The sequence below is a fragment of the Musca autumnalis genome, unplaced genomic scaffold (genome assembly GCF_047663935.1).
Source record: "Musca autumnalis isolate F117 unplaced genomic scaffold, ASM4766393v1 scaffold_1, whole genome shotgun sequence".
Lineage (NCBI taxonomy): Eukaryota > Metazoa > Arthropoda > Insecta > Diptera > Muscidae > Musca > Musca autumnalis.
Genome location: NW_027411644.1, coordinates 281984270 through 281998762, shown reverse-complemented (window position 1 = coordinate 281998762; position 14493 = coordinate 281984270). Strand labels below are relative to the sequence as shown.

Here is a 14493-nt window from a genome sequence, read left to right as displayed (position 1 = left end):
TTGTCAATATTATTAGTGGGAGTGAAATATTGTTTTGTTAAAAATGAGAAGATAGACCTCTAGCACTCCCTAATCAATGGGTGGTCACAGTCGAAAATTATACGGGTATGTTCTGAGACACAATTCACGCCTCAAGCATTTTGATCATTTTTCGAATATTTTATGGACGGACTAGGGTGAAATTCGCAAAAAATGGAGGTAAATGGGGCGAACAAAATGCTTGAGGCGTGAAGGGTGTCTCAGAACATATCCGATAGTCATCAAACTAAAATACATGCAATAATGATAGATGTCATGGAACGAATGTTGCAATTAGTAACTGCAAGAACAACAGTGATCCTTCAAAACAATATACACAATCTGTGCATGTACTGATTGAATAATATCCCAGCAAAATAATTTGGAAGTAGTGCAATGTAGACCAGTTCTTTCACGGCATGTTTTGATGCAGTTCAAACGGAGTCGTGAAAAAGGCACTCAATTCGTCACAAACAAACGGAGTCGTGAAAAAGGCACTCCGTTCGCTACATTTTATTAGCAGTTATAGATCCATACAAGTACATAAATCAGTTTGTACATCTCTACAGGCAGCGGCATAAAATTTCCAAAAAGTTTAACATTTCCAAAATTTTGTTATAAAATAAAATTATTGCGAACATGTTTGCTATAATTCACGATAAGAAAATTTCCCAATGGATTGCTCTTGGAGTACATGTCGAAATCTTAGCTGGTGATAGGAAGACAATAACAAACCCATTTGACAGATGAAGCAAAAACAGTTCAGCTTGGATTAAATGGAGAGCGGAGGAAACACGCATGGTTGCGATTGAATTCCATGGAGAATTTTCATAATTTGTGTTAATGTAATAAAGTTCTTAATATTTCCTTTTCGTGATCAAAAACTGATTTAGTCACTTGTATGATCAGAAAGGGACTCGAGAGTGACTCCCTACAAAGATTAAAAAAGAGTTCAATTTAAAATACAACAACAAATGTGTAGCAATCACAAATAAATCAATGAGGCGTTTAAAATGTGACCATTTTTTCGCTATTTATTGTCATATTTTGATCATCTGAAGATTGAAAAATGCTTAATCAAAAAAGGGTCATGCAGTTGTTTGAAAAGTTATTAGAATTATGTATCTTCTGATCACATTTAGGTGATTAATTCGATCGAGAATTTGCTCGTGAATAAGTTTTTTTTTTTTGGCTTTTAACTCCTTCTTCGACTCTTAGATCACACCGCTACCACCATAAAGCCAAAAATGGTGCAAATTTAATGGTAAAGATCCAAGTTATAATATGTAGACTAACTACGTTTGTATGTTTTCCTCTTGTTTGTTTTTCCTCATGCGTTGATTTCTATAGTAAATTAAAGTGATGTTGTAGGCCTGTGGCCAAGTGACGTCAACGTGAACTTCTGCTGTGAAGAACACGTTTATTTATCCGGAGTAATTCCTTGGTATAAATCAAAAAGAGAGATCAAAATTCAGTGCTAGATTATTATTCTTGTTGTTATCCATGTGATGGTTACTTTGATGAGCTTCAGTTCGATGCATATGATTATTCTTCCTTATGGGTACTTTACACGATATGTTTTTTGCATATGAGTTGTCACTTCTCCCATACAAAATGTATATGCAAAGTGACAACTCATATGTAAAAAACATATCGTGTAAAGTACCCATTATAGCTATATTACATTACGTGTATTTCATGTGTATGTTTTGAATTTGTTTGTCCTCGTGTAATTCTTTGTGTGTGCGAAAAATGAAATTTTACATATGATTTATAATTTTTGCTATTACACTAGTATATGTTTTTTGTGTGACATAACCTATAAATGTAAACAAATCCTTTATCAAATCGATTTATTCAAGTTTCTTTAAGAAATTATTTCTTTCAGCAAATTCTGCAAATTTCTGCTTTCATCAAAACAAACAAATCAGCTGTTTTCTATTTATTGTACATACAAAAATAGGAAGGGCTCTAAAACGAAAAAGTTACACATGGGTTCACACATCATTTCGATAGATGAAATTTTTTATATGGATCACACTATGTGTACAACATGTCGATGTAAAAAAATGCAAAACATACACATGAAATACACGTAATGTAATATAGCTATTAGTTAGATGATTGTTGTTGTCTTCGGGTAGTTATTACTAGGCGTTTACACCAGACAGTTTGTCTTCAAATGCAACTCTGATTTACTAACACATACATACATTGGTCGTTTGTCTCTCAGCTGTCCATCATTTCTTCACAGACAGCAAGGAAGACAACATTTTGGCATTTTTGTAAAAATAAGTGAGATAATAATTGAAATGTGTTGAAAACAAAAGAACATGAACAAAAACAAAATATGAGAACGGAAAACAAAAATAAATCGATGATTTTCATTCAAAATTTTACAAATGTTGTTGCAGTTGTCCGGACGCCTACGTCACACAGGCAAGTTGTGGGATTTTGACAATCAATACATGAAGTACAAGAAGTCAACTGTCCTGTCATTTGTAAACGCAGGGTTAGTATGATGAGTTGCAATTCAATGGAGATTGATAATTCATGCATGATAGATGCTTGTTGTTAATCATGAGGTAGTATGAAGAGATTCAGATCAATGAAAGGTGATTAATTCTTAATGACTGGATACTTGAATTTATTTGTCTGATGGTTAGTATGATAAAATTCAGTTTAATGAAGCGGTGTTAATGAGCGCGACACGTTGTCCCTTATATACATCGACAATAGAAATAAAAATATAAAATGTCGTATGAAATTTGACACTAAAGGCCTGGGTACATAAGCTGCCTCGCCTGCTTGCTTTTATCAGAAGCAAGCGGGCGAGGCTGCTTATGTTCCTAGGCCTTAACATTACAGCCAAGTTCAATCAGCTGGGTATTGCTGTTACCTTATTTTGTTCTACCCTGTAGTGGAATTCTGTAACTCATTTTTCGAGTTACCGACAAAAATCGGTAACATTAAAACGTAAAATTATGAATGAAAAGTTCAAATAAAAGTTGACAACACTGTTGCTATCGGTAGAACTTTACGACTACTTTTTATTGGTCGCTAAGTTACCGAAAAATATCGTTAACTAAAAAAATTATAAGCATTTTAATTTTACCGACATTTGTCGGTAACTCAAAAAATGAGTTAGAGAATCGCACTACTGATATTTGAATTAATAACGACAAAGAATCATTGATTTCCTTTCAATTTGTGAAATTGTTGTTAACCATAACATTTGACATTTACTTTTTTCACCTTTCCATAAAAACTCTGAAATATAAAATCCTTTTCGAAATAAACGAAAGCTTTTAGATAAAGGCGAATGGTTCGTAAATTTTTAGAAGAATGTATACATTTTATTACGAACGATTCCTGTGACAGACAAGCATTTTTCAAGAAAACACATGTGTGTTCAGGGGTGCCATGTTGGTGGTTTTCCCGCTACTTGTGGTGATTTTTGACGTACAAAAACCACTGCTTAAGCAGGAAAATCAACCGTTTTAGGTAAAAATCGCTACAGACCTATGGTGCGTATGTGGCTGTAGCGATTTTTACCACGGAACAGTTGGTGTGTTCTCCAACCTTACGACAAGCACCATCCACATTAGGTCTATCTGGCTACTTTCCCAGTAAAAACTTTCTCAGAGAGTAAGGAGTTTTTTCTCTTTTGCAAGAAAGGCCTGGGTATATAAGCTGCCTCGCCTGCTTCATTTATGACGTAATAAAAATAAAAGAATAAAGGCCTGCGTACATAAGCTGCTCTGCCTGATTGCCTTGCTTTCCTGCTTCATTTTTGACATAATAAAAATAAAAGAATAAAGAAGGCCGAGGAAATTTCGAACTGGGTTGCCCTTTTCTTTTTTATTCTTTTATCAGAAGTAAGCAAGGTAAGCAGGCAAGGCAGCTTATGTACGCAGGCCTTTAGAAGGCCGATCCAATTTCGATCTAGTGCTTGGTTTACATTTACGAAATCCACTCGATTTCAACAGTCAAATCCATAGGTTAAACGTGAAATGAAATCCAATGGATTTCAGATGAGATTTCATTTGACGTTTGAGCTATGGAATTGGCAGTTGAAATCGAGTGGATTTCGTAAATGTAAACCAAGCATTAGCAGAACGCTTTTAAGGTTATAAAAAATGCGTTATATTTGAATTAATAATGGCAAAGAAGTTGCCAGTTCAGAATAATTTTTGGGGGTATTTCCAGCTTTGATTTCCTTTCAAATTGTGAAATTGTTGGTAACCATAACATGTGACGATTTCTTTTTTACCTTTCGAAATAAAATAAATGCCGAAAATTTCCAAAACATTTCTTACACACTACATCATTTACTTCTTCTTTCTTCTTAAAATCTATTAGATGATGACCTTCGTTTACAAAAGAGATTTAGATTAGTTTACCTTTTATTTTCCTATCACAGTTATGTGTGTGTATTCGACTGTACACATGTTATACCTGCTTTGGCAACCCTGTTGATGGTAACATCATGGTATGGTGTTGTTGTCAAATATTGAGAGAAATCAGAATGTCTGAGAGAGTTGGTCTGTGAGGTTGTGCCGGTCGGTTGTATTTTTGCGTTCTGTAAAGAAGACAAGAAAAAAATCGTCGAAACTAAAAGAAATACACACAAAAACAGAAGGAAAATGTGTGCAAAAACTTAGGCGGGAAATAAAGAAAATAAATATAATTCCCTTGGCGATTTTATGTGAATACTTAATTTTATTTGAAAATTAAAATAAAACCAAGACGGCTTTGAATATCCACCGGCAAATTGTATTCGTATTTTTTTGTGTCAACACCAATAAACGAAAAAATTAAACGGAGAAGAGGTTGCGCGCAAAAAAATCACACCGGACAGTGTTTCTAATCAAAAGGAGGATAAAATAAATTTTATTGTTTTGCCATATAAAAAATAACTGAAATAAATAAAAAAATTGCAATATACAAAAGCAAAAATGAATTGCGGAAATATGTGTTAAAATATTACAAATACATCTATCGTGGTTGAGCAAATTTGTGTGTATACATCTGTATATTATATACACCACATGTAAAATAATATACCGCAATTAAATTACAAAAACAAAAGATAAATTACATATTCCAAAAAGATCTCTAAAAAAATTCAACATCATCGGCAAAGTTTAGACATTGTCTTGGAACGAACAATACAGGAAGAAGGCAGGAGGGACAAGGGAAGAAACCTTTGAACAAAGAACGTCAGAAAAAAGAACAATCAACTGCCAGCTTTGAAAAAGATGTTTGAACTGGAAGAATATTCAAGTGGATTTCATGATGGATTCCTTAACAAATATGCGGTATGTATTATAATACAAGTTTTTGTTACGAATGTCATTGATTTTACCGGCTAAATAAATGGTTAAATGGTTGATTTACATTTTGCTCTAACAGATTAACATTTGAGATGAGCAGAACAACGAACCAAATAATTTTAATAATACAGACATACACATGCACAACACTTCATTTCTGCACACATTTTTATTCACCACCACAATAGAACACACACATGGTTAAGGTACTTTGCCTGTCTTTTTTTACTTTCATTTGGAGAATTTTGAATTGCTGTAACGGCTAAAATGTTTCCAATTTTGTTTTATTCATTCATTCGTTCGTTGTTTCTATCTATTCACCACTTTTTTAAACTCTTAACTGTTAATATGTTAACAGGAGCAGAGAAATAAAAGAGCTGTTATGGGAGAAAGAATGCATACTCTCTCTTTCCCTCCAATTATCTCTTGTCAAATGCAAAATCAGCAACAACAAGAACAATAAAAAAAAAAACAAAGAGCAAAACCACTTCTGTTAAAAAAAAACAGCAGTCACTTGGGCATGTGTTTGTGTTCTGTTGTGCAAATTATTGCAGAGGAGCTGAGAAGGGGGAAATTTAATACTATTTTTATTGCACTTCATTAAATTACATTCTACAACAGAAAGGGGGAATCTAATTCCCCTTACATTGCATTGATATTTTTTTTTTAAATGGAAATATTACTAAATGGTTTTTAACTATACAATTTTAACCTCCATATTTCTTTGTTATGTAAAAAACGCAGTAATTTTTATTTTTTTCATTTCCATGGCTATTTCTGGACTATTTTTATTTTGGCGCTACTTTGCCAAGAATCATTTTATCCACCATTCCCCTTATTAAACTTGATTTGTTGCTGGGAAAAAAGAACTTCCAACTTGCGGCTTAAACATGCCTGATTGCAAACAGTCTGGCTGCACGTCAGAGGTTAAGGTGGCCTTTTCAAAGGGCCTTTTTATGGTTTAGCAGACTGTTATTGCAATCTTATATTAAAAATAGCGTGGGGTTTTCAGATGTTAAATGCAAAAATATAAAAATAATAATTGACAGCATCTCTTCTCTATCTTTTACCCCGGTTACACTTAACCGGATTAACCCAGAGGGTTTGGAATTCAAATGCCAATTCCATAGCGCAAACGTCAAATAAATCCTCTCGAAGTGGGTTAACCCGGAAAAAAAACTCTAGTGTAACCGTACTATTACACAATCTTTTTGGAAGGTTACATTTTTTTATAAAACGATTCGTAGTAGAGAAGTTCGACTGTAGGGAACAAGTGTCGTTTAGGGACACCTCTTGGATCGGGTTGAAATTTTTACTATAGGTGGTCTTTGGAAACCTAATCATGATTATATATGCTCTTCCGGGAGGAAGTCCGTACTTCCCGATATTGGGCGTCCTCATTTTTCGGATATGCCTTACTTTAACCTTTTTTTGAATTAATTGCCCCCAATGCGGCAAAATAGCATTGAATATAACATGATTTCATTCTGAACCGAAATGCCCGATACACCCGTCTGGGTATTATTTGAACTACAATAATTGTGTTTAGGTCGGCACCAGACATTTTTCTGGCGTTTCACTCTATGTACCTTAGATTTCTTGAGGGTAATTCTGAACGAAAACTCCCCATGAGTTTTATCTTTCTGCCGTTTCAACTTGAAGGAGAAAGTGAGAAAATTCAAGGGGAATTTACGTTCCCCTAAAGGCCTCGACACATAAGAAGCATGGTATTCTCATGTCAGTCATGTCTGATAAAATACTAAACACCAAGTTCGACCTGAAAAAAGATTTCAGAATCACATTTGAATTAGGTCAAACTTGGTCTTTAGTCATTTACGAGATATGACTTAAGCAAGAATGCCATGCTTCTTATGTGTCGAGGCCTCTAATTCTGATTTTCAGAAACGGGTGCCTTCGATAGGTCAAGAGACACCATATATGTGCGGTCGCACGGCTAAATCTTGTGCATCCATGCTGATGGGCAACAGAGAACATCATGGGGAGGAGTAGTACCACTATAATTTTTTTTCTATTAGCGTCACAAACCTATATTCCTACGTAGGTCTCTATGCTGACAAAACAACAAAAATTCGCCTTTGCTTGCAACCTTGCCTGACTTCAGAAGCAGGACGAACCTACTAACTTTAAAGGATTCTGGTAGAATATGCTTGACTAACGATAAAATGGGGTTATCAAGCCGGACTATAGGAACAATTTGTATGACAATAACTATTATAAACTATTATAAATTCCTATATACAGTATCGAACGTCATTTGATGATCGGGCTTTACCACCCAAGAAACGTATCAAAATCGTTGATGTGTTGGACTTCGGTAGACTCTTAAATTTTCAATGTTATCTTAGGTCTTAATGGCACAACTGTATAGAGAAATAATTAAAACGATAATTGAGGACACTTTTGAAATACTCAACTTCGGGTTCATATAGTTGATTGAGCTTTACCATTCAGATTTAGAGTGGTTTCCAATGTAAATTAAATTAAATTTTATAAAATAAAATTAGCAATATTCAGGTAAATTCAGATAAAAAAATAATACCTATGTAATTCTTAAACAACGTCGATTTCGACCTCACTTTAAACAAAAATGATTACTTAGGTGTTTAGTAATATATAATGATTGTTCCACAAACATCCCAGGCGGTACAGGGGAGACTTCTCTCATATCAATGAGTGCACCCCGATTCATATTAGATCAATGATATGGAACCCACTGTTTATCGCCGAGTCCGAACGGCGTGTCTAAAACACCACTTGTAGAGAAGTTGTACAAGGCTGAAATACTCAGAAAATGTCGCCAACATTACTGAGGGGTATTTTGCCACCGTTGAAAAATGTTTGATGTTGACTGGCCTGGGAATCGAACCCACGACCTTCAGCGTGCAAGGCGGGTGTGCATACCATTGCACCACGGTGGCACCCCTTAGGTGTTTAGTACTTTGTATAATATCCTTTACATCTTTGAGACTTTTTGGCATAGATTTAATAAAATTTTCGGTGGAAGAAATCTAAATTTTTCCACATTCTCCTTGCAAGGCAATTTTCAGGTTTCCCATACTTGAGATGTTATGCATTTATATATTTGTCTCCAAAATACTCCATAGATTTTCCATAGTATGCAAATCCGGGGATTGGGGAGGTGTTGGAACCAAATTTAGACAATTATATTGCATCCATTCTCGAACAATGCGTGATTTGTGCTTAGGGTCATTATCTTGATAAAAATAAAAATGTTGCCCAATCCCATTTTTTAGCACTACATTTCAAACTATCCTTCAGAATGTTTTAATGGAACTGTGTGTTTAGGGTCCAAGGCCGTATTTGCCCTACGCCATATCATACTTGGTCCATCCGACCTAAACAGGTTAAATTTGCTTTCATCGGCAAAAAGGACAGTCTTCCAAAACTCAAAATCCTTTTTTTCGTGTTCCTGAACGAACTCCAATCGAATTTTGGCGGTTTTTAGGATTTATGAATGGCTTTTTCAGTGCAACTCTACGCAAAATTCTCCTAATGGTTTCTGGGTTACACTTTTTGTTAAGATATTTCTCCGATCTGAGCAACTTTAGAGGTGCACTAAGCTTCGGTTTATCGGCCTAACTTTACGTCTAACTTTTCGTCTCTTTCTGAGAAATTTTTGTCTCGCTATTTTTCGACATGTTGCAGATCCTATTCTCGGTTTTATGCCTCAAATATGATTTTTTCAGATTTAAAAATGTATGGACAAATTCATTTTTTATTACAAATAAGGCTTAACCCCCTGTTTTTGTAACTATTTTTTGTTCGTTCGTCTATATTCGTAATAATTTGAGCATCCATAGCTCAGCCCCTAGACGATATACAGACCTAATTCTTCGTAGGCATGTTCTATATATAGTATAGAATTCCTCATTCAAAAATCAGCGTTCTACATTTGCCCTAAGGCGAGTAAATCGATCTACAAAATTTGACAATTCGTGTGAGAACAATAAATATTTTTACAAAAACTGGGGGTAAGTCTCGTTTAGGTACACCACTCCTTGGTACCCTAACCACAACGATGTATAGCTTTCCTGCGTTAATTCCATATATCTATCCCGAGTTTGCAAAATGTTAAGACCCATATCTCGAGAAATATGTCTTTCCACTGGGAAAGCTATATATCGTTGCGATCAGGCTCCCAAGTACTGCATATGATAAGAATTTCGACACGATACGAGACGTGCCACTAAACTAGACTTGTTACAACAACAAAAATAATTTTATGACTACCTTTCTTCTCTGCCCAATTAATATGCCTGCAAATTGAACCATCTGCTATTATCTGTAAAGCTTAAAGAGTATCATTGAATGGACTTACAATGTAAACGATATTGTTTTCAGAAAGGCATTAAAATGTCAATTTAGTGTTTTAATACGACCGACCCTAGATCGTATTAAAACACCAATTTTGTACACAACAAACAGGAAAGTAAAACTAATTGTTTTATTTGACACTTTTTTCGTAAAATTGCATGCATTTTAACATCTCTGCTAATTGCCTGTAAATCTGGAGGGGCCCTCTGTCATTCAATGGCCTTGTCATTTTTACAACATTGCTTTGCTGATTTTTGATGTTTGTTGCTATCTCACACACATCTCCCATACTCCCATTAAAACTCTCTTGTGTCACACTAATGTGCTCTGTGCTTTATGTTTTTGTTGTTGCTGTTTTTGTTTCTTGATCACATCCTAACCGCGCGGTATTTACTGTTAAAATAACAACAACAAAGCTAAATTTTGTATCAAAACAAAACCACGTTATTAGTTAGTCCCGTCTACTGCTCGCTGGCTGGCTGGTGTTTTGTGTTATTTCACATGGCTTATTTTTTTCGTACTACTTCCTATGTTGTGCTGTTTTCCTTTTTGTTGGTGTTGTTGTGAACTTTTGTTTTCTTTTCATTCTTTGTTTTGTTTTCAGTGTTTTTTCTTTCATTGTGTGGTTGTTATATTTCTTCTTAAATCGCTATGTAGTATGAATGTTGTATGACTTCTTTGCCGCTACAGAATTGTCAGAATTGTCGTTGTTGTTGTTCTTGTTTGTTGAGAAACATCTTTACACACAATCGCGGCAAATATTCATGTTTGTAGGAATGTTGTTGACTATTTGTTGTGTTTTTTGTGTTTTTATTTTTTTGCCGGCCGACCGACCATGAATTATTATTTACGTTTTATGTGTCTCAGACACTTTTTTGTGGGAGATTTTTTCTTCTTCTTTATATCCCCTGAAAAGTGGAAAAAACAATAACAATAGACAAATTTGTGTGTTGTTTTTGCAAAACTAAAGTAAATCGTTTTATTTAAAAAAGTAAAATAGAAACAAACTACTATATTTTTAAAGCATAACGACAAGATATTGTTGGGGTATTTTGTGTGAACATTGTTGGTTCAGTGACTTGGTTTTTTTGTTATTGTTGTTTTTTAGTTCATATTATGTATTTCATGCCGATTTCAAATTAAAACTGGAGCAAATGATAAATGTGTAGAAGGTAAAAAAGTATGAAGCTTTAGTTAGAAGGTTATTTCAGTACTTTGGACTTACAGTACATTCTCCATAAATGAAACGAACTAAAGTTAAACAATATTCAAACTTATACCTATCGGTGTGATTTTGGGCATAAGATGAATGTAGTGGCTGGACTCAGAAAATTTTGTCCAGAGATAGATCTTGGAATGCTGATAATGCCAATATATGTATATACATATATAATGTCTGGGAAGTCCGTATTTCCCGAGATATAGGATTCGAAAGTTCTGAAAACCCATATGATTTTTGACAAAAACATAATGTTGAAAAAAAAATATGATCGCGTTAGTAGCCCTGTTTAGCATCTGTCCATAGAAGAAAGTTTTAAATCCCGACCGAAGGCCGGCTATTTTCGACACAAAATTAATTCTTGAAAACTTTCTGTGGAAAAAGTTTCAAATCCAGCCACAACATTCAACTTGCTCCTGATTTTGTAAGTAGGCAGTCATTTGAAATTTGGATGTGTTAATAAATTTTATAGTTATTTAACGAAAATTTTCGGTAAGTTGATGATTTATATAAAGTAATCGCTAACACTTTCTTTACACTTGCAACTAAAACAAGTGTTTGGGACAAATGGGTAATTTATTTGACAGATATTCTATGCAATTGACAAGTTACACATGTTTTGTAAAATCTGTTAGATGTAAATGTGGCATAAGCTTTTGCAACAGTGATGTCAACTTTTAAACTTTTCATTCATAATTTTGCCATTTAATTTGACATATTTTTTGTGTAACAAAAACGAAAAAAGTTACTACAGGTGCAATATGGAATTGGAATTTCGAAGATATTAGGTCTGTTCGATAACACAAAAGTATGTACAAATTTGTGCAAACTATTACAAAATGTTGTTCGATAACAAACTTGTTCGATAAAAGAGAAATGAGAACCAGTTGCAAGTACTTGCAAGAACTTGCAAATACTTTTTACTTGCGAAGTTATCGAACAGACCTATTGCTTGATAGTAAGTTTGCATAGGCATTGCTGGATTTACTAAATTCAGTGGATTTATATTGTCAAATAAATCCTTATAAGGGAGGTTAACTTGACAAAAAGCTCTAATGTAAACATGGTGTTACTACAGATAATGCTTTTCATTGTTGCTGAAATGTATACTTCCCGAAATACAGGCCTCCAAAGTTCCGAAAATTCCCTTGTTTACTTGGAATAAATTTACGATTTAAAAGAAAATTTCGTTCGCGTAGCCGAAATTTGCTCCTATCCATAGGAGCAAGTCTTAAATTCCAGGCCGACGGACGGCTACTTAAAAACAACTTATGATTTAATGGAAATTTTTGTATTTTTCTGCGAAGGGTCATTAAAGGAAATGTGTTCATTGTTTTTTTCACAACTCGGCTTAAATGTCCTTTAACAGGTAGTCCTTGTCATTATACCCTACACCACACTGTGGTAAGGGGTATTATGTTCTGTGCATTTGTATGTAACATACAAAAGGAAACGAAATAGACCCATAGTTCCTTTTGGGGATATACATATAATCACTTTCTGAGTCGATTTATGCATGTCCTTCCGTCCGTCTGTCCATGCATTTTTGTTCGCAACGTACAGGTCGCATTTTTTGTCCGATTCAGCTGAAAATTGGGGACTACAATTTTTTTAGCCTTAGGAAGAACGCCATTGCTTTTGGTGATAATTGGTACAGATTTTGATATACCTCCCATATATATTTTCGCCCGATTTCATGTATTTGCTGGACCAAACACGCTATATACGTCCGATTTTGATAAAATTTGGAATGTGTGACTGAATTCGGTCTAGAAATAAATGTGCCAAATTATATCGAAATCGGTTCAGATTTGGATATAGCTCCCATATATATTTTCGGCCGATTTCACGTATTTTCTGTACCACACATACTATATATGTCCGATTTCGATGAAATTTGGAATGTGTGACCGAATTCGGTCTAGAAATAAATGTGCCAAATTATATGGAAATCGGTTTAGATTTGGATATAGCTCCCATATATATTTTCGCCCGATTTCACGTATTTGCTGCACCAAACACGCTATATACGTCCGATTTTGATGAAATTTGGAATGTGTGACTGAATTCGGTCTAGAAATAAATGTGCCAAATTATATCGAAATCGGTTCAGATTTGGATATAGCTCCGATTTATATTTTACATATTCACAGTGGTGTAGGGTATCATATAGTCGGCCCCGCCCGACTTTGATCCTTTCGTTAATGGTTTTTGCTGCAGCTTTGCTTCTCAAATTTTGCCATTTTTTTTTTTTTTGAAAAGCGTCCCAATACGCCAAATGAAGAGGCTATCCAAAGGCAGCGGGTTCTTTCGTACCTGATTGACCCGAAACCATAGTGCTTCGGCCAGCGGCTGCCAACCCCTGTAATGCTACTACAACAACAACCAAAAGTCCGATACCGAAACATGATGAACATCCCTTTGGTGTATTGGAATGCTTTTCAAAAAAAAAAAATGGAAAATTTGAGAAGCAGAGCTGTTGGGACAAGTGTCGTTCAAGAGCACCTCTGGGATCGGCTTGAACATTTTTACCACAGGTAGTCCTTGTTATCCTGATCACAACGATAAATAGTTTTCAGGGGGTAAGTCCATAACTCCCGGATAGGGGTATTGACATTTTACTTTTTTTCTGACGTGGTCAATACATGCATCGTTTTAAAGGTTATGAAGAGCATTTTTTCGGATACCTGAATGTTACAGACGTATTTAATCCCCGGCCAAAATGCTGTCTCTTAAAGAAAACTTACAATTTAAATGAAAGTTTTATTCGAGTAGTCGATTTTTGCAAAAAAAAAAATTTTTTTTCGGGAATGTCAAAAACCCGTATCTTGTGTTGTATGGGATTCCAACCGGAAAACTGCACAACGTTGAGATCAGTATAACAAGGACTACCTGTGGTAACATTTTCATGCCGATCCAACAGGTGATACAATAATGACAACTGATGTCTTCATTTGCTGTCAAAACAAAATTTTAATTAAAAATAAATAACAAATATTTCGCTTCCATGAAGAATATCTGTGTGCAACGTCTTTATTTAAGCTTCGCGAAGAATGTTTTACCGTTTTTGTCTAAATTTTGTGGATATTTTGCGGAAAAAATTGTGACAGCAAATGATGACTACGGTATGAATTGGCCTGAATTCGCCCATTGGATCACCTTGTTAAATTCGCCTTGCGACCCTTGCTCCAATAGCTCTGTATCTCATATTTTTTGTTGTAGTAAAATTAGCAGACACCAACCGGATTAAATTGACACTTGTTACGAATATTCTTGTTCAGACCTTGACCGATATGTGTGGATATGGCGTGTAAAATCGGCCTGTACGGTTCGCCTCCTTAACTGGCTTCAGCAGCGGAACAACCTTGAAAACTTTCCAGGCTTCTGGTACAATATGGATGTCTAACGATAGTTAAAGGCATTGTCATTAATATTCTGTGTGGGACCAATGCTTTAAACACCTTACGTTTCAGATAACATCGTGGTGTGGTACCTCCTCGGTTGAGAGTGTTCTTATACTTGACAGTCAAGTTGAGAGATGGTTCCATTCATTATTTCCCAGTT

At 34.9% G+C, this 14493-nt stretch overlaps 1 protein-coding gene across 1 annotated transcript in view; it reads left to right on the top strand.

Moving 5' to 3' along the window:
* Positions 1-4313: 4313 nt before the first annotated feature.
* Positions 4314-14493, top strand: part of jumu (Forkhead box protein N4 jumeau) — a 36102-nt gene continuing 25922 nt past the window's right edge. Inside the window, exon 1 of the mRNA XM_073961443.1 lies at positions 4314-5339. Within this exon, the coding sequence (XP_073817544.1) occupies positions 5280-5339 (60 nt within the window). The 5' untranslated portion in view covers positions 4314-5279. The remainder of the gene's footprint in view (positions 5340-14493) is intronic.